Source organism: Manis javanica, chromosome 17 (genome assembly GCF_040802235.1).
Source record: "Manis javanica isolate MJ-LG chromosome 17, MJ_LKY, whole genome shotgun sequence".
Lineage (NCBI taxonomy): Eukaryota > Metazoa > Chordata > Mammalia > Pholidota > Manidae > Manis > Manis javanica.
This window is the reverse complement of record NC_133172.1, coordinates 47,083,830-47,111,021: the sequence shown is the minus strand read 5'-3', so window position 1 is coordinate 47,111,021 and position 27,192 is coordinate 47,083,830. Positions and strand designations below refer to the sequence as shown.

The window sequence follows — 27,192 nt, the reverse complement described above, 5'->3', positions numbered from 1 at the left end:
TGATGTGTTTTTGAATTCAGTTTGGTAATACATTGTTGAGTATTTTTGCATCTATCTTCCTCAGGGATATTGGTCTGTAATTTTCTTTTTTGGTGGGTTCTTTGTCTGGTTTTTATATTAGGGTGATGCTGGCCTCATAGAATGAGTTTGGAAGTATTTCCTCCTCTTCTATTTTTTGGAAATCTTTAAGGAGAATGGGTATTATGTCTTCTATATATGTCTGATAAAATTCAGCTGTGAATCCATCTGGCCCAGGGGTTTTGTTCTTGGATTGTTTTTTGATTACTGATTTCATTTCATTGCTCTTAATTGGTCTTTTCTTTTCTTTTTTCCTCCTTAGTCAGTCTTGGAAGGTTGTATTTTTCTAGAACGTTGTCCATTTCGTCTAGGTTATCCAGTTTGTTGGTGTATAATTTTTCATAGTATTCTCTAATAATTCTTTGTATTTCTGTGGGGTCCATCTTGATGTTTACTTTCTTATTTCTGATTCTGTTGATGTGTGTAGATTCTCTTTTTCTCTTAATAAGTTTGGCTAGGGGCTTATCTATTTTGTTTATTTTCTTAAAATACCAGCTCTTCATTTCATTGATTTTTTCCATTGTTTTACTCTTCTCAATTTTATTTGTTTCTTCTCTGATCTTCATTATGTCCCTCGTTCTGCTGATTTTGGGCCTCATTTGTTCTTCTTTTTCCAATTTCAACAATTGTGTCTTTAGACTATTCATTTGGGATTGTTCTTCCTTCTTTAAATAAGCCTGGATTGCTATATAATTTCCTCTTATAACTACCTTCACTGCATCCCACAGAAGTTGGGGCTTTGTGCTGTTGATGTCATTTGTCTCCTTATTATTGCTTGAGCTCTGTTTTAATTTCGTCATTGATCCATTGATTATTTAGGAGCATGTTGTTAAGCCTCCTTGTGTTTGTGAGCATTTTTGTTTTCTTTGTACAATTTCTAGTTTTATACCTTTGTAGCCTGAGAATTTGGTTGGTAGAATTTCAATCTTTTTGAATTTCTGAGCCTTTTTGTGGCCTAGTATGTGGTCTTTTCTGGAGAATGTGCCATGTGCACTTGAGAACAATGTGTATCCTACTGCTTTTGGGTGTAGAGTTCTGTAGATGTCTGTCAGGTCCACCTGTTCTAGTGTGTTGTTCAGTGCCTCTGTGTCCTTACTTATTTTCTGTCTGGTGGATTTGTCCTTTGGACTGAGTGGTGTGTTGAAGTCTCTTAGAACGAATGCATTGCATTATATTTCCTCCTTTAATTCTGTTAGTATTTGTTTCACATATGTTGGTGCTCCTGTATTGGCTGCATATATATTTATAATGGTTATATCCTCTTTTTGGCTGTCCCCTTTATCATTATGTAAATGTCCTTCTTTATCTCTTGTTACTTTCTTTGTTTTGAAGTCTATTTTGTCTGATACAAGTAGTGTAACACCTGCTTTTTTCTCCATATTAGTTGCATGAAATATGTTTTTGCATCCCTTGAATTTTAGTCTGTGTATGGCTTTAGTTTTGAGGTGAGTCTCTTGTAAGCACCAAATAGATGTGTCTTGCTTTTATCCATTCTGTTACTCTGTGTCTTTTGATTGGTGCATTCAGTCCATTTACATTTAGGGTGATCATTGAAATACATGCACTTATTACCCTTGCAGGCTTTAGCTTCATGGTTACCAAAGGTTCAAGGGTAACTTTTTTACTATGTAACTGTCTAACTTAACTCACTTATTAAGCTATTATAAACACAGTCTATTGATTCTTTATTTCTCTCCCTTCTTATTCCTACTCCTCCATTCTTTATAAGTTAGGTGTTTTTTTTTCTGTACTCTTTTGTGTTTCCTTTGACTGCTTTTGTGAATAGTTGATATTATTTTTGGACTTTAGTTAGTATTTGGTTAGTCTGCTTTCTTTGGTATGATTTTATTTTCTCTGGTGACATCTATTTAGCCTTAGGAGTGCTTCCATCTAGAACAGTCCCTTAAAAATATCCTGTAGAGGTCGTTTGTGGGAGGCAAATTCTCTGAACTTTTGCTTGTCTGGGAATTGTTTAATCCCTCCTTCATATTTAAATGATAGTCATGCTGGATACAGTATTCTTGGTTCAAGGCCCTTCTCTTTCATTGCATTAAATATATCATGCCATTCTCTTCTGGCCTCTAAGGTGTCTGTTGAGAAGCCTGATGATAGCCTGATGGGTTTTCCTTTGTAGGTGACCTTTTTTCTCTGTCTGCCTTTAATACTCTGTCCTTGTCTTTGATCTTTGCCATTTTAATTATTATATGTCTTGGTGTTGTCCTCCTTGGGTCCCTTGTGTTGGGAGATCTGTGGGCTTCTATGTTCTGAGAGAGTATTTCTTCCCCCAGTTTGGGAAAGTTTTCAGCAATTATTTCTTCAAGGACACTTTCTATCCCTTTTTCTCTCTTTTCCTTTTATCGTACCCCTGTAAAGCGAATATTGTTCTGTTTGGATTGGTCACACGGTTCTCTTAATATTCTTTCATTCCTGGAGATCCTTTTATCTCTCTGTGCCTCAGCTTCTCTGTATTCCTGTTCTCTGATTTTCTATTTCATTAATGGTCTCTTGCTCCTCATCCAGTCTGCTCCTAAGTCCTTCCAGGGATTGTTTTATTTCTGTATTCATCCTCCTATCTTGATCCTTTAGCTCTTGCATATTTCTCTGCAGGTCCATCAGTATGATTATGACCTTTATTTTAAATTCTTTTTCAGGAAGATTAGTTATGTCTGTCTCCCCAGGCCCTCTCTTGGGGGTTGTCTGGGTAATTCTGGACTGGACCAAATTCTTCTGCCTTTTCATGGTGATAGAGGTAGTCATAAGCAGGTGGCGCATGTGTCAATTGGGAGAACAAAGTCCCTTCATGCTTGCTGGTCGCCCTGCCTGCTCTCCTCTGCCTGTGTCAGTTACCTGCACACCGAGCAGCCCTCAGGGTAACCAAAAACCCTGTGGGGTGTCGCAGGTGCACCAGGTGTGCTCTACTGCGCAAACGGTGCCTCTTCACTCCCTGCCCCAGATTCCTCTGCCTGCGCTGGGCAGCGATGCACTGGCAGTGGCCCCTGGGTTTGGCTCAGGTGGGTGTGTGCTAGGAGGAATCTCTTTGTGGCTACTGTGGGTGTGGCTGCTCTCAGGTTGTTCTGGTGCTGCAGCGGGGCTGTGCTGGAGGGGGAATGAATGAAAGGCTGTTTATCACTGTGAGGAGATTGAGAGCTGTGCTGCCTCCCAGGGGGCTGGGGCCCCCAAAGCTCTTCAGGATTCCCAGCCTGCTGGGCTGAGTGTGCTGGGACAATTCTGTCCAGCTGTAAGGCCCCTGTCCCTTTAGGACTTTCAAAAAGCACTCACTGTTCTTTTGTCCCATGGGAGCTGACTGTGGGGACCCGCTCTCAGATTTTACTTTTCTGTTTCCCTAAGATCCAGCACACCATGCAATGTGTGTCTGTGCTCCTAGTGCAGATTATTGGGGCTGGTTATTTAGCAGTCCTGTACTTCCACTCCCTCCCTGCTCCAACTCCTTTCTTCCCACCGGTTAGCTGGGGTAGGGGGAGTGCTCAGGTCCCGCCGGGCCACGGCTTGTGTCTTATCCGCTTCATGTGATGCTGAGTTCTCGCAGATGTTGTACTGTATCCTCTCGTCTCTCTTTTAGGTGTAGTTGTATTTGTTGTATTTTCAAAGATATGTATGGTTTTGGAAGGAGATTTCCACTGCCCTAGTCACACCATCATCTTTGCTTCTCCTTCTGGGGTGCATTGATATTTATAATAGTTATATCCATTTGTTGGACTGACCCTTTTATCATTATGTAATGTCCTTCTTTGTTTCTTGTTACTTTCTTTGTTTTGAGGTCTATTTTGTCTGATGCAAGTACTGCGACTCCTGCTCTTTTCTCCATATTAGTTGCATGAAATATCTTTTTCCATCCCTTTACTTTCAGTCTGTGTATGTCTTTGGGTTTGAAGTTAGTCTCTTGTAGGCAGCATGTAGATGGGTCTTGTTTTTTAATCCATTAAAAAGCTCTATGTCTTTTGATTGGTGTATTCAGACCATTTACATTTAGGGTGATTATTGATGGGTATGTACTCATTACCATTGCAGACTTTAGATTCATGGTTACCAAAGGTTCAAGGGTAATTCCCTTACTATCTAACAGTTTAATTTAACTCATGTCATATGCTATTACAAACACAACCTAAAGGTTCTTTTTTTTCCTCCTTTTTCTTCCTCCTCCATTCTTTGTATGTTATGATTCATATTCTGTACTCTTTGTCTATGTCTTGGGTGACATCTATTTAGCCTTAGGAATACTTCCATCTATAGGAGTCCCTCAAAAATGCACTGGAGAGGTGATCTGAGGGAGGTAAATTCAGCTTTTGCTTATCTGAGAATTGTTTAAACCTTCCTTCAAATTTAAATGATAACCTTGCCGGATAGAGTATTCCTGGTTCAAGGCCCTTCTGCTTCATTGCATTAAATATATCATGCCACTCCCTTCTGGCCTTTATGGTTTCTGTTCAGAAGTCTGATGATAGCCTGATGGGTTTTCTGTTGTATGTGATCTTTTTTGCTCTCTGGCTGTTTTTAAAAGTCTGTCTTTATCCTTGATCTTTGCCATTTTAATTATTATATGTCTTGATGTTGTCTTCCTTGGTTTCCTTGTGTTGGGAGATCTGTGCACCTCCCTGTCTTGAGAGACTATCTTCTTTCCCATATTGGGAAGTTTTCAGCAGTTAACTCATCAATGACACTTTCTATCCCTTTTTCTCTCTCTTCTTCTTCTGGTACCCTTATAATGTGAATATTGTTCCATTTGGTTTCGGTCACACAGTTCTCTCATTCTTTCATTCTTAGAGATTCGTTTTTCTCTCTGTGCCTCAGCTTCTTTGCATTACTCTTCTCTAATTTCTATCCCATTTACCTTCTCTTCTACTATATCTGATCTGCTTTAAAATCCCTCTATTGTATGTTCCATTTTGATTTCAGATATGGATTTTCTTAATGATTGAATCTTGGAGTTAAATTCGTTATTGAGTTCTTGAATATTTTTCTGTACCTCCATTAGCATGGTTAGAATTTTTATTTTGAACTCTCTTTCCACAAGATTGGTGAGTTCAGTTTCATTTGGCCCTTGTAAGATTTTGGTCTGGACCATGTTCTTTTGACATTTCATATTTCTGTGTGGTGCCTACTAGTGCCCAGAAGCTCCACTTTCTGGAGCTGCTCAGCCCCTAGAGAGGTTGGGGGTCATAGCAGAGTGGACCTGGGGCCTGGGGGAAGGAAAGATCTGTTTCCTGATCCTCATCTGCCATGCCTGTCTCCACTGTCAGAGCCAATGGGCCAAGCAAACAGGTGTAAGCTTCTGTGGTTTGCATCTCTAGCTGTTGTAGGTGGGGCCTCCCTCTGGCTGACCTGATGCCAGCACAGTGACTGCTGGTTTGCCAACCGGTGCTGGCAGGCTAGGAGGACGGCGCAGCAGACTGCGTGTCTAATCTTTTAAATCCCTGCATTGTATGTTTCATTTCAGAAACGGATTTTCTTAATGATTGAATCTCAGAGTTAAATTCGTTACTGAATTCTTAAATATTTTTCTGTGCTTCCATAAGCATGTTTATGATTTTTATTTTGAGCTCTCTTTCAGGAAGATTGGTGATTTCTGTTTTATTTGGTCCTTTTTCTGAGGTTTGTGAGATTTTTGTCTGAACCAGGTTCCTTTGAGGTTTCATATTTCTATTTGGCACCCTCTAGTGCCCAGAAGCTCTTGTCTCTGGAGCTGCTCAGCCCCTGGAGTGCGGTTGGAGGTCACAGGGTAGTGGCACTGGAGCCTGATGAGAGGAAAGAGCTGTTTTCTGCTTTCTGGTTGCAGTGCCTTTCTCTAGTTTCAGAGCCAGTGGGCCAAGCACACAGGTATAAGTCTCTGTGCTTTGAGTCTCTAGGTGTTGTAGGCGTGGCCTTTCTCTGGCTGGCCTGACACCAGCTCAGTGACTGCCAGTTTGCATGCTGGTGCCAGCAGGCCAGGAGGAAGGCGCAGCAGGCTGCATGTCACAGTGGGTGGCCTCGGAGCTGAGTAGCCAGCCAAGGGGATGGAGCACCTGATGTTCCTCAAAGTTCCCAACCTGCTAGGCAGAGCGTGCCCAGAGAGCCTTGTCCACCTATCCCTTCTCCTGTACAGCAAGGTCCATGCAAATCCCACCCTTTCAGGAGCCCTCTAGCTATTAGGAAGCCTCTCAGACAGCCCACCTTTCCTTTTTCCCAGAGCGGCCGGATGTGGATCCCCATCCTCCACAAATGGCCAAAATCTCAGTATCTCAAGCAGTCCGCCTGTCTCAGATCCCCATCCCCACTAACGTCCAGAGCACCCCACATTGTAAGTTTGGGCTCCAAAACAGATCTCCAGGGCTGGATGTTCAGCAGTCCTAGGCTTTCACCCTCTCCCTGCTCAGTTTCTATTCCTCCTGGTTGTGAGCTGGGGTGGGGGAAGGGCTTAGGTCCCTCTGGAGCAAGGCTTTAATATGTTACCCTGTTTCATGAGGTCTGCTCTGTTCTAGGTGAATGCAGTCTAGTGCAGCCTTCTTTCCTGTTGCTATTTAGGGTTAGTTGTATTAACTATATTTTGCTACTTTATGTGGTTTTGGGAGGAGTTCTCTGTCTCACCTCTCACTCTGCCACCTTGAATCAATCTCTCCACTGCTGAATTTTATTAAACATTTAGTGAAGACCTTAACACCCACCATCCTTAAAGTTTTCCGGAAAGTAGAAGTGGAGATAATACTCCCAAACTCATTCTGTGAGGCCAGCATCACTCTAATAACAAACCAGACAAAGACACCACAAAAAAAGGAAATTACCAACTAATATCTCTGATGAACATAGATGCAAAAATACTCAACAAAATATTAGCAAATTGAATTCAAATATACATCAAAAAGATCATACATCATGATCAAGTAGGATTTATTCCAGGGATGCAAGGATGGTACATATTCGAAAATACATCAACCTCTTCCAGCACATCAACAAAAAGAGGACAAAAACCACATGATCATCTCCATGGATGCTGAGATAGCATTCAACAAAATTGAACATCCATTCATTATAAATACTGAACAAAAGGGTATAGAGCATAAGTACCTCATCATACCGAAGGCTATATATGACAAACTGACAACCAAAATCATACTTAATAGCGAAAAGCTGAAAGCTTTTCATTTAAGACTGTGAAGAAGACAAGGATTCCCACTCTCCCCACTTTTATTCAACAAAGTTCTGGAGGTCCTAGCCATGGCAGTTGGACAACACACACACAAAAAAGGCATCCAGATTGGTAAGGAGGAAGTTAAACCATCCTCTTTTCCGATGACATAATATTGTACACAAAAACCCTAAAGAATTCACCCCAAAACTACTAGAACTAATAACTGAATTCAGCAAAGTTGGAGGATACAAAATCAATACACAGAAATATGTTGTATTCCTATATGCTAACAATGAACTAGCAGAAAGTGAAATCAGGAAAACAGTTGCATTCACAATTGCATCAAAAAGAATAAAATATGTAGGAATAAACCTAACGAAGGAAGTGAAAGACCTATACCCTGAAAACTACAGGACCCTTATGAGAGAAATTAAAGAAGATACCAACAAATAGAAATAAATCCTATATTTATGAATAGGAAGAATAAATGTTGTCAAAATGGCCATCATGCCTAAAGCAATCTACAGATTGAGTTCAATCCATATCAAAATACCAATGGCATTCTTCAGCAAACTAGAGCAAATAGTTATAACATTCATATGGAACCACAGAAGACCTCAAATAGCCAAAGCAATCCTGAGAAGGAAGACTAAAGCAGGGGGTTCTCACTTGCCAGCTTCAAGCTCTACTACAAAGCCACAGTAATCAAGACAATTTGGTATTGGCACAAGAACAGACCCATAAATAAGTACAAGAGAATAGAGTCCAGATATTAACCCAAGCATATATGGTCAAATAATATATGATAAAGGAGCCATGGATGTACAGTGGGGTAATGATAGCCTCTTCAACAGCTGGTGTTGGCAAAACTGAACAGCTACATGTAAGAGAATGAAACTGGATTACTACCTAACACCATATGTAAAAGTAAACTCAAAATGGATCAAAGACCTGAATGTAAATTGTGAAACCATAAAAGTCTTAGAAGAAAAACAGACAAAACTCCCTTGAATATAAACATGAGCAACTTTTTTATGAACATATCTCCCCAGCAATGGAATCAAAAGCAAAAATGAACTAGTGGGACTATATCAAACTAGAAAGCTTCTGTACAGCAAAGGACACCATCAATAGAACAAAAAGGCATCCTACAGTATGGGAGACAAACAGCAACAAATGTTGGTGAAGATGTGGAGAAAGGGCAACCCTCCTACAGTACTGGTGGGAATGTAAATTAGTTCAACCATTGTGCAAAGCAGTATGGAGGTTCCTCAAAAAACTAAAAAAAGAAATACCATTTGACCCAGGAATTCCACTTCTAGGAATGTACCCTAAGAATGCAGGAGCCCAGTTTGAAAAATACATATGCACCCCTATGTTTATTGTAGCACTATTTACAATAATCAAGAAGTGGAAGGACCTATGTGTCCATCAGTAGATGAATGAGTAAAGATGATGTGGTACATATACATAGTGGAACATTATTCAGCCATAAGAAGAAAATAAATCCTACCATTTTCAACAACATGGATGGAGCTAGAGGGTACTATGCTTAGTGAAATTAGCCAGGTGGAGAAAGACATACCAAATGATTTCACTCATCTGTAGAGTATAAGAACAAAGCAAAAATTGAAGGAAGAAATCAACAGCAGACTCACAGAACCCAAGAATGGACTAACAGTTATCAAAGGGAAAGGGAGTAGAGAGGTAGGTAGGTTGGAAGGGAGGGATATGGGGGGAAAAGGGGCATTACAATTAACACACATAATGTAGTGGGGGTGCACGGGGAAGATAGTATAGCACAGAGAAGCCAAGTAGTGACTCCGTTGTATCTTACTATGCTGATGAAAAGTCAACATAATGGGGTATGTGGTAGGGTCTTGATAATGGGGGGAGTCTAGTAACCATGATGTTGGTTGTGTGATTGTATATTAATGATACTAAAATTTAAAAAATACCAGTAAATGAAAATACATCCTGTGCTCATGGATAGGATGCATAAATACTGTCAAATGGCCATCCTGCTTAAGGCAATTTACAGATTCAATGCAATCCCTATCAAAATACCAACAGCATTCTTCAACAAACTAGAGCAAATAGTTCTAAAATTCATATGGAATGACAAAGGACCCCGAATAGCCACAGCAATCCTGAGAATGAAGAATAAAGCTGGTGGGATTATGCTCCCTTCCCTCAAGTTCTACTACAAGGCCAGAGTAATCAAGACAATTTGGTACTGGCACAACAACAGATGCATAAATCAATTGAACAGAATAGAAATCCCCAATATAATCCCAAGTGTAGGTGGTCAATTAATATATGCTAAAGGAGCCATGGATATACAATGGGGAAATGACAGCCTCTTCAACAACTGGTGCTGGCCAAATTGGACAACTACATGTAAGAGAATGAAACTGGATTATTGTCTATCTCCATACAGAAAAGTAAACTCAGAATGGATCAAAGACTTAAATGTTAGTCATGAAACCATAAAACTCTTAGAATAAAACAAAGGCAAAAATCTCTTGAATATAAAATATGAGCAATTTTTTCCTGAACATATCTTCTTGGGCAAGGGAAAGAAAAGTACAAATGAACAAGTGGGACTACATGAAACTAAATAGCTTCTGTACACCAAAGGACACCATCAGGAGAACAAAAAGGCATCCTACAGTATGGGAGAATATGTTTGTAAATGACATATCCATAAAGCGGTTAACATCCAAAATATATAAATAACTCACATGCCTCAATACCCAAAAAGCAAATAACCCGAGTAAAAAGTGGGTGGAGGATGTGAACAGACAGTTCTCCGAAGAAGAAATTCAGATGTCCAGCAGGCATATGTAAAGATGCTCCACATTGCTGATTATCAGGGAAATGCACATTAAAACTGCAATGAGATATCACCTCACATCAGTTAGGATGGCCAACACAGAAAAGAATAGCAACAACAAATGCTGGCGAGGATGCAGAGAAAGGGGAACCCTCCTACACTGCTGGTGGGAATGTAAACTAGTTCAACTATTGTGGAAAGCAGTATGGAGGTTCCTCAAAAAACTCAAAATAGAAATACCATTTGACCTAGGAATTCCACTCCTAGGAATTTACCCAAAGAAAACAACTCAGATTCAAAAAGGCATGTGCACCCCTGTGTTTATTGCAGCACTATTTACAATAGCCAAAATGTGGAAGCAACCTAAGTGTCCATCAGTAGATGAATGGGTAAAGAAGATGTGGTACATATACACAATGGAATGCTATTCAGCCATAAGAAAGAATCAAGTCCTACCATTTGCAACAATATAGATGGAGCTGGAGGGTATTATGCTCAGTGATATAAGTCAGGCAGAGAAAAAGAAATACCAAAGGATTTCCCTCATTTGTGGAGTGTAACAACAAAGCAAAACTGAAGGAACAAAGCTGCAGCAGGATTACAGAGTCCAAGAAGGGACCAGCAGTTACCAAAGGGGATAAGTGGTTCAGGGTGGGTTGTGAGGGAGGGGGAAGGGGATTCAGGGGTATTATGATTGATACACATGGTGTTGGGGAGATCACAGGGAAGACAGTGTAGCACAGACAAGTAGTGACTCTGGCATCTTACTACATTGATGGACAATGACTGTAATGGTGTATGGGGGTAACTTGATAATATGGGTGAATGTAATAACCACAGTGTTTTTAATGTGAAACCTTCATAAGAGTGTATATCAATGACACCTTAATTTTAAAAATAGGTCAAGTATCGTGTGTCCTTGTTTTCTAAAACAGGTTTCTGAATGTTTTTGTTTTTTTCTTCCTAAGTGTTGTTATTTACTCAGCGTCTTAAAAATTTTTTTTATATTTAAATTTTTTTTAGAAATTCTGTGGTATTAGGATACATATTTTGGAGTCTCAGTCAAGTACTTCTGATTAAGATATTGATTCTTTGGTCTGCTAATTGAGTAAGCAAATATGAATTGGTCAGAAATTTCATTGTGTATAATTGTCAATGAAATGCGATCTGGTTGAGAACCATCCATTTGGCACCCTTATATTTTATTTAATGTATTTTGAAACTTGTTTTTGTTAATGCATAGAAATTAAAATCATACTTTTATATTTCAGTTTACTGTCAGCAGTCTTTGTGCACTTCAGAGTTGTTTGAAGACCTAACCTGGTTCTTATCTAATAATGATTCGAATACAAATTTGAAAAGAATGTGTGTCTATGTTATTTTGGTTCTAGTTTCAAAAAATAGTAAGTATATTCTCTTATATTGTAGAAACAATTTTGGAAAACAATAAATTGGAAGTCATTATTAATCCTCTCGTTCTAGTCCTTTTGTCAGTGTCATTTTTACTTACTGACTTCTGAAAAGTACTAGCATTAAAGACAAGAGAATACTATGTTGTAATTCTTTAGTATTTTTAATTTTAAAAAATACTTAAGTGACTCATATTATTTAATTAACATTGTAAAGAACAACTTTAAAAGCAAAAGAGAAGCATATAAGTTAGTTTGGTTGTTTTTCTACTTAACTGGCCATTTAGTTACAGTGTTTATCAGCCAGCAGTGGCCTTACATTTCATGTAGCTCTTCTTTGCGAAAGTTTTATTTTTTGTGTTTTTAGTTTTTATTTTAGAAGAATTTTAGATTTAGAAAAAATCTGCAAAAATGGTATCAATTGTTCCTGATATCTGCTGCCCCAGCTAAGGTTATTTTATAACATCACATTATTTAAATCTTCAAATTATTAGAAATTTTATAAGCATTTAAAATGCTTTTAGATTTTATTTTCCCTATTTTGAGTTTATTTTTTCTATTTTGAAGCATATTTTGATATTGTAATACAGAACCATGCAAAACAAGTGTTTTGTAATTTTTAAAGGACACTTCAATGCTGTCATTCTCTAAGCATATGTAATGTTTTTTCTGTAATAAGCTTGAGTAAAGATATTTATCTGCTGCAATTTGTGTTAAGCTTTGTAATACTTTTAAGTTATTCAAAGTTACTTATTAAAAATACTACTTAAATGTTGTTTTCTATTTCTGCAAAAATATTTCTAAACAAAAGTCATATGTAATACATACTTTTTTTTTAAGGAACTGGACAAACACTTGTGAGAGAAACAGGTTGTATTACAGTTCTGTCAAAGTTGTTCAGGTAAGCAAATATAAATTTTTTATTAATTATTTATTACTTAAAATCTTAATATATTTGTATTAATTTACTTTCTTTTTAACCTAATAGGGAAGCTCTTTCAAAGCATGAGGTGAATTTATCAGATAAAAATGTTTTCCAGCGTTATCAGCTGTGGTCTTCAGTGTGTAGTACTCTGTGTGTGTGTGTCAACAATCCTCAAAATGGTAATTATCGTGAATATTTAAAAATTAAGATAAATATAAAAACAAATGAAAAATTATATTTCCAAAAATATCAAACATGATTGACTTTACCTCCTTTCAGATGAAAATCAAACGTTTTGCTGTTCACTTTTTCCACATGCTAATGACTGGCTAACAAATTCCATGAAACCTGAGATAGTTCGCCCTCTCTGCTCATTTATTGCATTCACTCTTGCAAATAACAGTAAGTATTCAGTATTTTCTAGGTTATACTTGAGGAAACATATTTCAAAACATAACAAAAACTTATTGAGTTATTATTGAATTAATAGAATTAATGTACTGATTTTATTCCAATAAATTGGTTTATTTTAGATGTATTTAAACTATTACAAATAGGAAAATCTTTAAAGAGATATTGTGAAAAAGATACTGGGAACACGGTGGTGGTAGTATAGTTTTGAGTCTCCCCAGATAACCTCACAAAAAACAACTAAACAGCAAAACCAAAAGCCCACAGAGTGTGTGTTCTCTGACCACATAGAATTAGACATGAATAGAAATAAGACATAAAAAAGTCCCAGATATATGCAAATTAAACATCTCAGTACTAAAAAAACAAAACAAGAAGCACAAATGTATGAGTGAAAGAATAAGTCATAAAGAAATCAGAAATATTTTTAACTGAATGATAATTAAAACAATATAAAGTAAACTGGGATTCTGTGAAAGCAGTGTTTAGAGGGAAATGTGTAGTGATAAGACTTGCATAAGGAAAGAAGAAAGGTCTCAAATCAATTATATTAATTTCCACCTAAGAAACTACATAACAAAGCAAGTTAAATTCAAAGTAAGCATATTGAAGAATAAAACAGAGGTCAGAAATCAAGGAAATAGAAAGCAGAATAGAAAAAAATCAGTGAAACCAAAACCTAGTTCTTTGAAAAGATCAATAAAATGGATCTTTTGACAAGACTAAGCATGAAATAAAGAGAGAAGGCCCAAATTAACAATATCAGGAGTGAGAGGTGACATCACTGTAGAGCTTAACAGATATTAAAAGACTAATAAAGGAATAGTAGAAAACAACTTTATGCCAACAACCAAATATGACAATTTACATGAATTGGACAAAGTCTTTGAAAGACAAAGACTACTGAAGCTTATTCAAGAAGAAATAGATGCCCTGAGTATTCAGATATCTATTAAAGAAATCAAATTTGTTGTTTAAAACCTTCACAGAGAAGACAGCAATAAATGTAAGTCTATTCCATGCTCAAGGATAGGAAAAATTAGTATTTTCAAAATGGCCATCCTTCCCAAAGCAATTTACAGATCAACCCAATCCCTATCAAAATACCAAAAGTATTTTTCAATGACCTAGAACAAATAGTTCTAAAATTCTTATGAAACCACACAAGACTCCAAATAGCCAAAGCAATCCTAAAAAAGAACAATAAAGCTGAGGGGATTACACTCCCTGACCTCAAGCTCTATTACAAAGCCACAGTAATCAAAACAATTTGGTACTGGCACAAGAACAGACCCACAGATCAATGGAACAGAATAGAGAGCCCATATATAAACCCACACACCTATGGCTAATTAATCTATGATACAGGAGACAGACAACAACGACCTCTTCAACAAGTAGTGTTGGCAAAACTGCACAGCTACATGTAAGAGAATGAAACTGGATAATTAACTCCATACACAAAAGTAAACTTGAAATGGATCAGAGATCATGAAACCATAAAACTCTTAGAAGAAAACATAGGCAAGATCTTTTGAATATAAATATGAGAAATTTTTTCCTGGTCACATGACTCTGGGCAAAAATGAACAAGTAGGACTACATCAAACTAAAAAGCTTCTGTACAGCAAAGGACATCAGCAGAACTAAAAGACATCCTAAAGTATGGGAGAATATATTCATAAATGGCCCATCTGATAAATGGTTAATGTCCAAAATATATGAAGAACTCATACACCTCACCCAAAAAACAAATAACCTGGTTAAAAAATGGGCAGAGGACCTGAACAGACATTTCTCCAAAGAAGAAATACAGACTAAGCATGAAATAAAGAGAGAAGGCCCAAATTACCAATATCAGGAGAGATGACATCACTATAGATCTTAACAGATATTAAAATAGTAAAGGAATAGTAGAGAACAAATTTATGCTAACAACTAAATATGATAATTTACATGAATTGGACCAAGTCTTTGAAAGACAAAGACTACCGAAGCATGTGAAAAGATGTCAACAGGCACGTGAAAAGATGCTCCATATAGCTAATCATCAAGGAAATACAAATTAAAACCACAATGAGATATCACCCTACATCAGTTATAATCGCCACTACTGAAAAAACAAGAAATAACAAGTGTTGGTGAGGATGTGGAGAAATAGAAACCCTCCTGTTGGTGGGAATGTTAAATTGGTGCAGCCACTTTGGAAAGCTGTATGGAGGCTCCTCAAAAAACAAAATAGAAACACCATTCGACCCAGTAATTCCACTTCTAGGAATTTATCTGAAGAAAACAAGATTCCTGATTCAAAAAGATATATGCAAATTCAGATGGCCAACAGGCACATGAAAAGATGCTCCACATTGCTAATCACCAGAGAAATGCACATTAAAACCGCAATGAGATATTACCTTACACTGGTAAGGACCACCATCATCCAAAAGACAGGCAATAACAAATGCTGGCAAGGATGTGGATAAAGGGGAACCATCCTGCAGTGCTGGTGGGAATGTAAACTAGTTCAACCATTGTGGAAAGCAATATGGAGGTTCCTCAAAAAAGTCAAAATAGAAATACATTTGACCTAGGAATTCCACTCCTAGGAATGTACCCTAAGAATGCAGGAGCCCAGTTTGAAAAAGACATATGCACCCCTATGTTTATCACAGCACTATTTACAATAGCCAAGAAATGGCAGCAACCTAAGTGTCCATCAGTAGATAAATGGATAAAGAAGATGTGGTACATATACACAATGGAATATTATTCAGCCATAAGAAGAAAACAAATCCTACCATTTGCAACAACATGGATGGAGCTAGAGGGTATTATGCTCAGTGAAATAAGCCAGGTGGAGAAAGACAAGTACCAAATGATTTCACTTGTCTGTGGAGTATAAGAACAAAGCAAAAAGTAAAGGACCAAAAGCAGCAGCAGACTCACAGAACCCAAGAATGGACTAACGGTTACCAAAGGGAAAGGGACTGGGGAGGATGGGTGGGAAGGGAGGGATAAAGGGGAAAAAGGGGCATTATGATTAGCGCACATAATGTAGCAGTGGGGGACACGGGAAAGGCAGTATATACAGAGAAGACAAGTAATGATTCTATAGCATCTTACTATGCTGATGGACAGTGACTGTAACGGGGTATGTGTGGGGGCACTTGATAATAGGGGGAGTCTAGTAACCATAATGTTGGTCAAGTAATTGTACATTAATGATACCAAAGAAACACACACACACACACACACACACACACACACACACACACACACACACACACACAAAAGATAAATGCACCCCTATGTTTAGCACCATAATATTTGCAATAGCCAAGATAGGAAAGAAACCTAAATGTCCATGAATAGATGAATGAATACAAAAGTGGTACATATATACAATAGAATATTATTCAGCCATAAAAAGAAAAGAAACCTTGCTATTTGCAACAGCATGGTTGCATCAAGAAGGTATTATGCTCAGTGAAATGAGCTAGGCAGAGAAAGACAAATACATATGATTTCTCTTATTTGTGGAATATAAAAGCAAGCAAAACAGAAGGAAGAAGGCAGCATAGACTCGTAGACACCGAGAAGTGACTAGTGGTTATTAAGTGGGAGGGATTGGGGTGGGTTGAGGGGGGGAGGAGAAGGGGGAAAAAAGGGCACAATAATTCGTATTCACAATATAATTTGGTCATGGGGATGGTAAGTACAGCATGGAAAGTAGAGTCAATGATTCTCTAACTTTTTTAATTAAAGCATCATTGATAAAAATCTTACGTTGGATTCAAATGTACAACACAGTGGTTCAACAATTACCCATGTTATTAAATCTTTACCACCTCTAGTGTCATTACTACCTATCAGCATAGTAAGATGTTACTGGATTTGTCATATATGGCCTTTATTATGTTGAGGTATGTATGCTCTCAACCCATTTTGTTGAGTTTTTATCATGGATGTTGAATTTTTTCAAATGCTTTTTCAGCATCCATTGAGTTGATCATGTGGTTTTTGGCCTTTTTGTTAATGTGATATTGATTGATTTATGAATTTTGTACCATCCTTGCATCCCTGGAGTAAATCCCACTTGGTCATGATGGATGATCTTTTTTTATGTATTTTTAGTTAGGTCTGCTAGTATTTTGTTGAGGATTTTTGTGTCTTTATTCATCAGGGATATTGGTCTACAGTTTTTGTGTGTGGTGTCTTTGCCTGGTTTTGGTATTAAAGTGATGCTGGCCTCATAGAATGAGTTTGGAAGTATTCCCTCCTTTTCTACTTTTTGGAACACTTTAAGAAGGATGGGTATTAGGTCTTCTTTAAATGTTTGGTAGAATTTGGCTGTTAAGCCAACTGGTATAGGTGTTTTGTTCTTAGGTAGTTTTTTGATTACCAGTTTGATTTCATTGCTGGTAATTGGCCTGTTCAAATTTTCTCTTTCCTCCTACATTAATCTTGAAAGGTTGTATTTTTCTAGGAAGTTGTCCATTCTAGGTTGTCCAATTTATTTACATAAATTTGCATAATATTCTCTAATAATTCTTTGTATTTCTATGGTGTCCATTGTGCTTATTTCTTCTTCATTTATGATTTTGTTTATGTGTGTACACTCTTTTCCTTGATAAGTCTGGCTAGGGGTTTATCTATTTTGTTTATTTTCTTGAAGAACCAGCTCCTGCTTTCACTGATTTTTTCTATTGTTTTATTCTTCTCTATTATATTTATTTCTGCTCTGATCTTTTTATGTCTTTCCTCCCACTATCTTGAGGATTCATTCTTCTTTGTCTAGCTTCTTTAATTGTGAATTTAGACTGTTTATTTGGGATTGTTCTTGTTTCTTGAGGTAAGCCTACATTGCTATGTACTTTACTCTTAGAACTGCCTTTGCTGCATCCCACAGATTTGGGGATGTTTAATTTTTATTTTCATTTGCCTTCATGTATTGCTTGATTTCTATTTTAACTTGTTCATTGAACTATTGATTATTTAGGAGCATGTTGTTTAGCCTCCATGTGTTTGTAGGCTTTTTTTATTGCTTTGTGTAATTTATTTCTAGTTTCATAACATTGTGGTCTTAGAGGCTGCTTGATACAATTTCAGTCTTTTTTAATTCACTGAGGCTCTTTTTGTGGCCTAGTATGTGAAGTGTCCTGGAAAATGTTCCATGTGCATTTGACAAGAATATGTATCCTGCTGCTTTTGGGTGGAACGTTCTGTCAATGTCTGTTATGTCCAACTCTTCTAAAGTATTGTTCAGTGCCTCTGTTGCCTTGCTTATTTTCTGTCTGGTTGATCTGTCTTTTGGTGTGAGTGTTGTGTTTAAGTCTCCTAAAATGAATGTGTTGCATTCTATTTCCCCCTTTAATTCTGTTAGTATTTGTTTCACATATTTTGGTCTTCCTATATTGGGTGCATAGATATTTATAGTAGTTATATCCTCTTGTTAGACTGACCCTTTTGTCATTATGTAATGTCCTTCTTTGTCCCTTGTTACTTTCTTTTTTTTTGAAATCTATTTTGCCAATACAAGTACTGATACTCCTTTTTTCTCTCTATTAGTTGCATGAAATATCTTTTTCCATCCCTTCACTTTTAGTCTGTGAATGTCTTTGGGTTTGAAATGAGTCTCTTATAGGCAGCATATAGATGGGTCATGTTTTTTTATCCATTCTTCCACTGTGTATTTTGACTGGTGCATTCAGCCATTTACATTTAAGATGAATATTAATATGTACTTATTGCCATTTTATTATTTTGGTTTTTTTTATGAAGGTGTAATTGATACACAATCTTATAAAGGTTTCATATGAACATTGTGGTTACTAAATTCAGCCATATTATCACATCCCCCCCGATTGCAGTCACTGTCCATTAATGTAGTAAGATGCTATAGAGTCACTACTTTGTCTTCTCTGCTATACTGCCTTCCCCGTGCACCCATACATTATGTGTGCTAATCATATTTCTCGTTTTTATAGCTCCTCTCTTTTCTTTTTTTCTCTCTTATACTCTTTTCTTGTTACTTGATGAATTTCTTTAGTTTTGTGATTAATTTTTCTTTCTCTCTCTCTCTCTTACTTTCTTTTTTTTTTCCAGATTGTAGGCTTTAGTTTTGTGGTTGCCAAATGTTCAAGAATAACTTCCTTACTATACAAGTCTATCTTTTTTTTGTATTAAACTATCATTATACACTCTTATGATGGTTTCAGATATACAACCCAGTGGTTCAACATTCACCCATATTATCGAGTCCTTACCCACTCCATTGTAGTCACTGTCCATCAATGTAGTAAGATGTTATAGAGTCATTAACTATATTCTTCATGCTGTACTACTGTCCCAGTGACCAACCTATATTGTTATTGTAAATTATTGTGCCCTTAATTCCCTTCTTCCTCAACCCTCCCCAAACCCTCCTTTTTGGTAACCACTAGTCCCTTACCAGTGTCTATGAGTGTACTGCTATTTTGTTCCTTTTATGACAATGTATTTTAAATTGCTGATTACTGTATTTCAAACACAATCTAAAGGTGCTTTTTTTTCCTTCTTATTCTTCATCCTCCACACTTTATGTATTAGATGTCATAATCTGTACTTTTTGTGTATCCCTTGACTGAATTTCTGAGTTGTTGGTTTTGCTCTTTGTTTTAATTTAATAGCTGCTTGGTAATTAATTGGTTTACTACCTTTACTGTGTGTTTGTTTTCACTGGTGAAAGCTTAGTAACATTTCCATCTACAGCAGTGCTTTAACATATCCTGTAAGACTAGTTTAGTGGTTGTGAATTCCTTCAACTTTTGTTTCTCTGAAAATTGTTTAATCCCTGCTTCAAATTTAAATGATAATCTTTCTGATTAGAGGATTCTTGGTTGGAGGCCCTTCTGTTTCATTACATTAAACATATCATGCCACCCTTCTAGCCTGTAAATTATCTGATGAGAAGTCTGCTGATAGCCTAATGGGATTTCCTTTATAAATAATCTTTTTTTCTCTCTCTCTGCCTGCTTTCAACATTCTCTCCTTATCCTTGATCTTTGCTATTTTAATTATATGTCTTGGTGTTGTCCTCCTGGGGTTCCTTTTGTTAGGGGCTCTCTGAATTTCCATGACCTGAGTGTCTATTTCCTTCCCCAGATTGGGGAAGTTTTAAACAATTATTTCCTCAAAGAGACTTTCCATCGCTTTGTCTTCCTCTTCTTCTGGTACCCCTATTGTTCAAATATTGCTCCATTTGGGTTGGTAACACAGCTCTCTTATTATTTCTTTCCTAGAGATCTTTTTTTCTTTTTCCTGTTCCCTCATTTCCATTTTATTTATAGCTTCTTCAAACTGTGATAATCTGCTTTTAAATTCCTCCATTGTATGTTTCACTTCAGATACTATATTCTTACACTCTGAGTGGCTCCTTTTCAGGTCTTCTGAGATCTTGAATATTTTTCTGTGTATCTGTGAGCATGTTTATGACTTTTACTTTGAAATCTTTATCAAGAAGATTGATTTTTGCTTCATTTAGCTCTCTTTCTGGTCTTGTCTTATAGTTTTGTTAGGAACATATTCCTCTTCCTCCTCATTTTGTCAGGATTTCTGTGTTTCCTCCTTAATGTTAGATGGCTCTGCTGCTTCTTCACTTATGGAGTAATACATTTATGAGTGTAGCACTAGAGATAAGCACCCTCTAGGGCCCAGCCGCTGAAGACTCCTTACTTTCTGGTGCATGAACCCTAGCTGTTGGTGTGCAATGGGCAGGGCTGCCTTTCTGTTTGACTTGTAGTGGTCTGATTCTTGTAGGTGGTCAGTTTGCTTTGGCCATGCCTTTTTGGTCAGCACAGAAGCCTCTGCTGAAGTAGCTGTGGGCAGGGCCATCCTCTGCCTAGCCTGCAGCAGTGGCAGGGCTGCAGGGTTAATAGGGAAGGTGGGATGATGTGCAACTCTGCCCAGGGCAAATGCACGGCACCTGGCTTGGGTACCCACAGGGAGGAAGGAGCTCTTGGGGTGGCTCCTGCAGGCACCTCCCCAGTTCAGCTGAAACAGAGCCAGTAAAGCTGGGAGAGTCTCCCTCTGCCTAGCAGACAGCAAAGTCTGACATTGTTGCCAGGCCAAGTGGGTTGTCTGCAGGCCATGTGTGCAGTGCTTAACCTTGAGGCTTCATTGCTAACGAGAGATGGAGTGTCTGGGGCTCCCAAGAGTTCCCAACCTATTGGGCTGGGGGCGGTTTGGGGAGGTATTTTCCACCTGCATTTTCTCCTGAGAAGAGAGCTCCATCCAATACTGACCCCTCTTGTACCCCTCCTGATGCCGGGAAGTCTTTCCAACTGCTTTGCTTTTGTCTCAGGAGGACTGGTGGAACATGCCTGTTCTCCACAAGCAGCTGGGATCTCAGCCTCTCTGAGAGTTTCACATGTCTTTCTTGTCCAGCCCTGTTAATCACCAGAACACCATGCAATGTGGGCTCATGCTCCTGGAGCAGATCTCCAGGACCAGGTGTTCAATGATCCTGGGCTCCTATCCCCTCCCCGCTGTTCCTCTTCTGCCTGTGGGGTGGGGTTGGGGGAGGGCTTGGGACTCTGGCCCCCACTGGATCTCGGTTTTGCCACTTTAACCTTTTCTGTGAGGTCTTCTCTTCTTCCCCAGATGTAGGTAGTCTATTCTGCAGTCTTCAGGTCATTTACAGGTTTAGTTGTATTTGCTGTATTTTTGTGTTTTATGTATTTTGGGTGGAAGTTTATGCCTCACCTTCCTACTCCACCATGTTTTTCTACCTCTGTAACATCTTTCTATGTTGATAGATAATACTGCACTACAGTGGGGTGAAGATTTCATAATATGGGTAACCATTGAACTACTGTGTGGTATATTTGAAACCAACATAAGATTGTATATCAAGGGTACTTCAATAAAAAACAAAATAAAACCTTCACAGAGGAAATTCCAGGCCCTGATGGCTTCTTGGTGAATTATATCAAACATTTAAGTGAAAAATTCTACATACATTATTCCAATAAAAGTGGAAGAAATACTTCCAAACACATAAGGCCAGCATTATTCCTATAAAAAAGGTTTTGCAAGAAAACTCTAGGTCAAAATACCCTTTATGTACATAGATGTAAACATTCTTAACAAAATACAATTCAAAGCCAGCAATATATAGAAAGGACAATATATTATAATTAAGTGGCATTTATCGTAGGAATGCAAGATTGGTCTAACATTGGAAAATTAAGCATATATACAGACCAGAAAGGAAAACTATACAGATACCCCAAAAGATGCCAAAAAAGCTGTTCACATAATTCAGCACACGTTCATGACAAAAGTTTTTGGTAAACTATGAATAGAAAGGAACTTCCTTTATATGATAAAGGGCCTCTACAAAATACTGTAGCTAACATACTGAATGGTGAAAGACTTCATGCTCTTCCCCAAGACTGGAAAAGAAGATGGCCACTTTTACCACTTTAACATTTTACTGGATGTCCAAGTCAGTGCAATAAGGCAAGAAAATGAAATAAAAGCCATAGAGATCAGAAAGAAAGATGAATATACAGTATTTATTCATAGGTGATATTATTGTCTGAAGAAACTACACAAACAGCTTCTAGAACTAAAGTGATTTTAGCAAGATTGCAGGATATATGGTCATATTCTGAAATCAATTGTATTTCTATATACTAGCAACAAACAATTGAGAACTTAAACTATCATTTACAATAAAATAAAAAATAGGGATAAATTTAATGAAATATATTCTGTATGCTACAAATTAAAACATTGCTAAGATAAAACCTAAATTATAATGAGAGATATATTCTTGGACTGTAAGATACAATATTGTTAGAATGTCATTTTTCAAATTCATCTTTAGATTCATGGCGTTCCCATCAAAATTCCAGCAGGCTTTTCTATAAAAATTGACAGGCTGATTCTAAAATTTACATGGAAATACAAAGGGACTAGTCTAGTCAAAACTGTTTTTGAAAAAGGACAAAATTGTATGATTTATATGACCTGATTTCAGTACTTACACAGTAATAAAGTGTGGGATTGATTTAAGTATAGACATAGTAGATCAATGAAATAAAATAGAGAGCCCATATATATATATAAAGATTGACTTTCTACAAAAGTACCGTAATTCCATGTGGGAAAGATAGTCTTTTCATCAGCTGGTACTGGAAAAGTGGAGATTATATATATATATATATATATATGAATTTCAACCCTTACACAGTATACCAAAAAAAAAAAAACCTCCATAGACCTTACTTTAAGAAGTAAAACTAAGAAATTTGTAGACAAAAACATATGAGCAAATCTCTATAATGAGGGAGTAGACAGAATTCTTAGGGGCCAAGAGCCACTAGAAGAAATGATAAACACTGGACTTTACTGAAATTAAAATCTTTTGCTCTTCAAAAGATCCTGTTAAGATGGAAAGACAAGCCATAGATTGGGAGAAAATATTTGTGAAGTGTGCATCTGATAAAGAACTTGTACCCAGGATACCTAAAAGAACTCTACAAATCAGTAAGACAAAAAACAACCTAATGACTTAAAGATAGGCAATATTTGGATAGATACTTCACCAAAGAAAATATGAATATTAAATAAGCACTTGAAAAGATGCTCAAAATCACTAATCTGCAGAGAAATCCAAACTAAAACCTCAAGGAGGTATCACACCCACTAGCATGGGCTAAAAGCAAAAAGTCTGGCAATACTAAATATGGATGAGAATGTGGAACAACTAGAATTTTCTCACACTTTTTTGGTATATGTCTATGTTCAGATGCTTAAAGCAAAAAGTCCTGTTTCAAATGCAAAGGAATATATCTCTATATTGTCAAAAATTGGAATTTATTTCCATGATGCTTTGATATTTCCTCTTTCTCTAAAGGCTGATTTGGATAACTAATAGTAATAAGACCCCGTTAGTCTTGGCACACTGATATGAAAAATTAGAGAAAATTTGAAGTATTTAGTGTACAAGTGTAGATTAGCATGTTCTTCAGCTTATAAGCCTAAATATTGATTACAGGCTATAACTAAAATCTTATAGATTGCCATTTTCATCTAAGCATTTAAACATACTTCCTTTTTCCAAGATTTATTTTTTAATGAAAATAATTTGTAGTAAGGAAGCCTGTTTTGAAGTCTCCATACTACTGAAAATGTTTGCTTATCCTAAATTACATTTCTGGATAGTTTCTTTCCCAGATGTAGGAAATTCTGAACATGGTCATTTTTTTTTTTAGGTTAACATCTTTGTGTTTTATTGAAGTACTTTTTGTGTTTAAATCATCTTGGCTCAGTTTGTGGTAGTAGGTAGACTGGGAAGAAGATTTGTGGCAAAATTATAATCACTATCATTATATCCATTTGTTATAAACCCGTTGCTGGAGTAGGGGCTGTAAAGAGTACTGAATGCACAGACTCCTGGGATACTTTCCCATCCAAATCATTTTCAACAGGGAAACAAAAGTCTTCAGACTTAAAAAAAAAATGTATCTGTCATTGAATCTTGCTTGGAATAGTAGTTAGGACTCTCAACAATATGTTATAATTTTATGTTCCAAGAAGTAGCGGAATTACTTAAATAAGATAGATGAAATACATGTTATTTTGAAACTGTTAAATTACTTTGCCTTTTGTAGAGTCAAGCAATCCGAGGAATCAGTTACGTTGGAGTTTAGAAAATAGGCAGCTTGCTAATTGCAATACCAAGCTGAATGAATGAATCTACTCTTTCTAGCTCTGTTGAAGGATTTGAGTTAAATAATGTCATTCTTGTGAAATATCCCAGTTCTTTCTAAATGAAACAAAAGAGATTATCTAGCACACAAGAAAAATACCGTTCTGTACATGTAGTTGCACTATGTCAAGATGAGTTTCTTACATAAGTAAGTTTTGATTATATATATTTACACACACAGGTAAGGATTAGATTTTTCATTCTTTAATTTTGGGATTTTTTAGTAAGCATATGAAAAAGTCAAGTTGTTGTATTTAGTGAAAATTAATTAAATGAAAGTGTACACTTGTCTATTTAGAGGTATTAATAGTTCTTCTTTATTCCTTAAGCGTATGTCCAGAAATACTTTATATCTGTGGGTGGACTGGATGTATTATCTCAAGTTCTTGTGCAACTGGAATCTGATTCACACAAGACTCCTTCCAGTGCTAAGCTTGCAGTGGTGGTGACAAAGACAGTGAATGCATGTATTGCCGATAATCGTGAGTGAAAATGCATAGTAATTTTTCTAAAGTTGCATTCTGTTTGAATTCACCTTGGTGAATTGAAATGGTAGCTTGAATACTAACATGGGTTGGACTTCCAGTTCCTCATGAGTGGGAAGGAATCTTAGGAATTATCTAGTTCAATTCCTCATTTTCCCATGGAAGTTAAGACTTCCCTAGGGGTTCAAATTGAGGTTTTCTGTCAAGTGCAATGATGGAATCAAGATAGGATCCTATCATTTCTAAACCTTTGTTTCACTTAAAAAGCAGCTTTAAATTTAAGAAAATAAGGAGCATTTTGGAGACATGAAGAATGGAAAACCTAATTTATAGATTTTTAAAATTATGTACATAAAGAGTTAAGGTATGCTTCTTTCTGATAAGTATGAGGTCTGACTTAACCAACCATAACTAGTGAGTGGCAGAACCAGACTTGAACCCATGGATGCTTTCACATGTAGAAATACTGAGGAATGATAGTCTGTAAATCTTTGTAATAAGCAATTCTTGACATTCACAAATAATTGACAATAAATAGATGACTATTTAAAAATCAGTTATTGAGAGCCTGCTAGTACTGGGCTCTGTGTGAGCTCTAGAGATAGAAAAATGATTGAGACATAGCTTCTTGAGAAATTCATTACCTTATTGTTGATACCAATATTGTTAGACTCTGGGCAAACTCTGTTAAAAACCCCATAAGAAGCCTAGTAAATATAACATTCCTCATGTAATTGTAGATTAATGATACCAAAAAAAAACACCCATGAGAAGTACAGCTTAAAATGGCAGATTTCTTGAATTTTGTTACATCTCAGCATAGCTTCAGGAATGCTTCACTGTATGTTAATATCAGTAGAACCATGGCCAGCTAATAATGTGTTTCAATAATTACTATTATTATTATAACAGTAGAAATTGGTTACAAAAAACTCCTTACTGTTCAGTCTAGATAAGGAGAGGTGTGTAAGGTGAGAGTAAGCATATTCAGCTTTTGGGAAGGGAGTAGTATTACTTCATATTCACACCATTATGCAGGGAAGGTAAGAAGAAACCATTCTTCAAAAAATTTGATTTAATAAAATGTTTTTAGTATAGGAAGAGGGATTAATGAGGGATATATAAGTCACTATCTTATTACAATACATATATTAATATTCACACATATATATACATGTACATATTAGATGTTTTATGAAATAATATTAATATCATATAGACATGTAATATCACTCTCCCAGGTTAAGATCTGAAAAATAGTATATGTATAGTTATAAGTGTTAAGTTTGTACTTAACTCTCTTTTTAATTTTTCTCTATTTTATACTAATAGCTACTTTTGGCATAATACTATCTAAGTACCACATTGTTTCAAAACTTCTGGCATTACTGCTTCATGAAAGTCTGGATTCAGGAGAAAAATGTAGCATCATACTTACTCTTGGTCATTGCACAGAGGATTGTGGTAAATACTGAATTTATTTGGTGTGCTTATTAAACCAGTGGAGTAGAAATATACTTTTGTTTTTTTTCCCCAAGTCATATGAAAGGCTTAAAAGTATTGTCTTTATTCTAGTCATTCAGGCCCCAAACCAGTCATTTTGCTCTGTATCCTCCTTCATCCATCACATTCATTCACTAAGACCTGTGGTTCTACTTCTGTTTACCCCTCCTATCCCTTTCTGCCCAATTCCAGTGATAGCCTCCCAATTTAGACCCTATTCCCTCAGCATCTTTCATCAATATTATTGCAATAGATTCCTCCCTGTGTTCCCCTCCTTCTCTCTCCATTTTTCAACCCATCCTTCACCCTGCTGCACAGACCTGATCCTATTCCCTTGCTGTAAACCTTCAAAAACTCTTTACCTGTCATTCTCTTCTCTCTTTTTTCTCCTCCCCTTCCATTTTCCTGCCTCTCTCTACTCCCCTCTAGCTCTCGCTCTCCCTCTGTCCACTCTCCTTCTCCTTTCCATCCTCTTCGCTTTCCTTTCTCCTTTTCTCGGAAATCTCTCTCCTTTCTCTCTCCCAGTCCCACTTTGCTACTTTCTTGTCTTTGCTCTCTCTTGCTTCTTCTGCTTTCTCTCCCTTCCCTCATTTTTCATTCCCTCCACTAGTTTATTTCTCTATTGTTTCTCTTAGCCTCTGTATAATTTAGGATTTACTATAGTTTT

General features: G+C 36.8%; 1 protein-coding gene across 7 annotated transcripts in view; it reads left to right on the top strand.

The window, feature by feature from the left end:
• The window catches only part of TERB1 (telomere repeat binding bouquet formation protein 1), a 91,589-nt gene that overhangs the window by 34,115 nt on the left and 30,282 nt on the right, over positions 1–27,192 (top strand). For all 7 annotated transcript variants that reach the window (XM_073226871.1, XM_073226869.1, XM_073226873.1 and 4 more), the window contains 6 exons: positions 11,309–11,440; positions 12,287–12,347; positions 12,435–12,550; positions 12,651–12,773; positions 24,867–25,019; positions 26,355–26,486. In XM_073226871.1, coding sequence (XP_073082972.1) covers positions 11,309–11,440; positions 12,287–12,347; positions 12,435–12,550; positions 12,651–12,773; positions 24,867–25,019; positions 26,355–26,486 — 717 coding nt within the window. The remainder of the gene's footprint in view (positions 1–11,308; positions 11,441–12,286; positions 12,348–12,434; positions 12,551–12,650; positions 12,774–24,866; positions 25,020–26,354; positions 26,487–27,192) is intronic.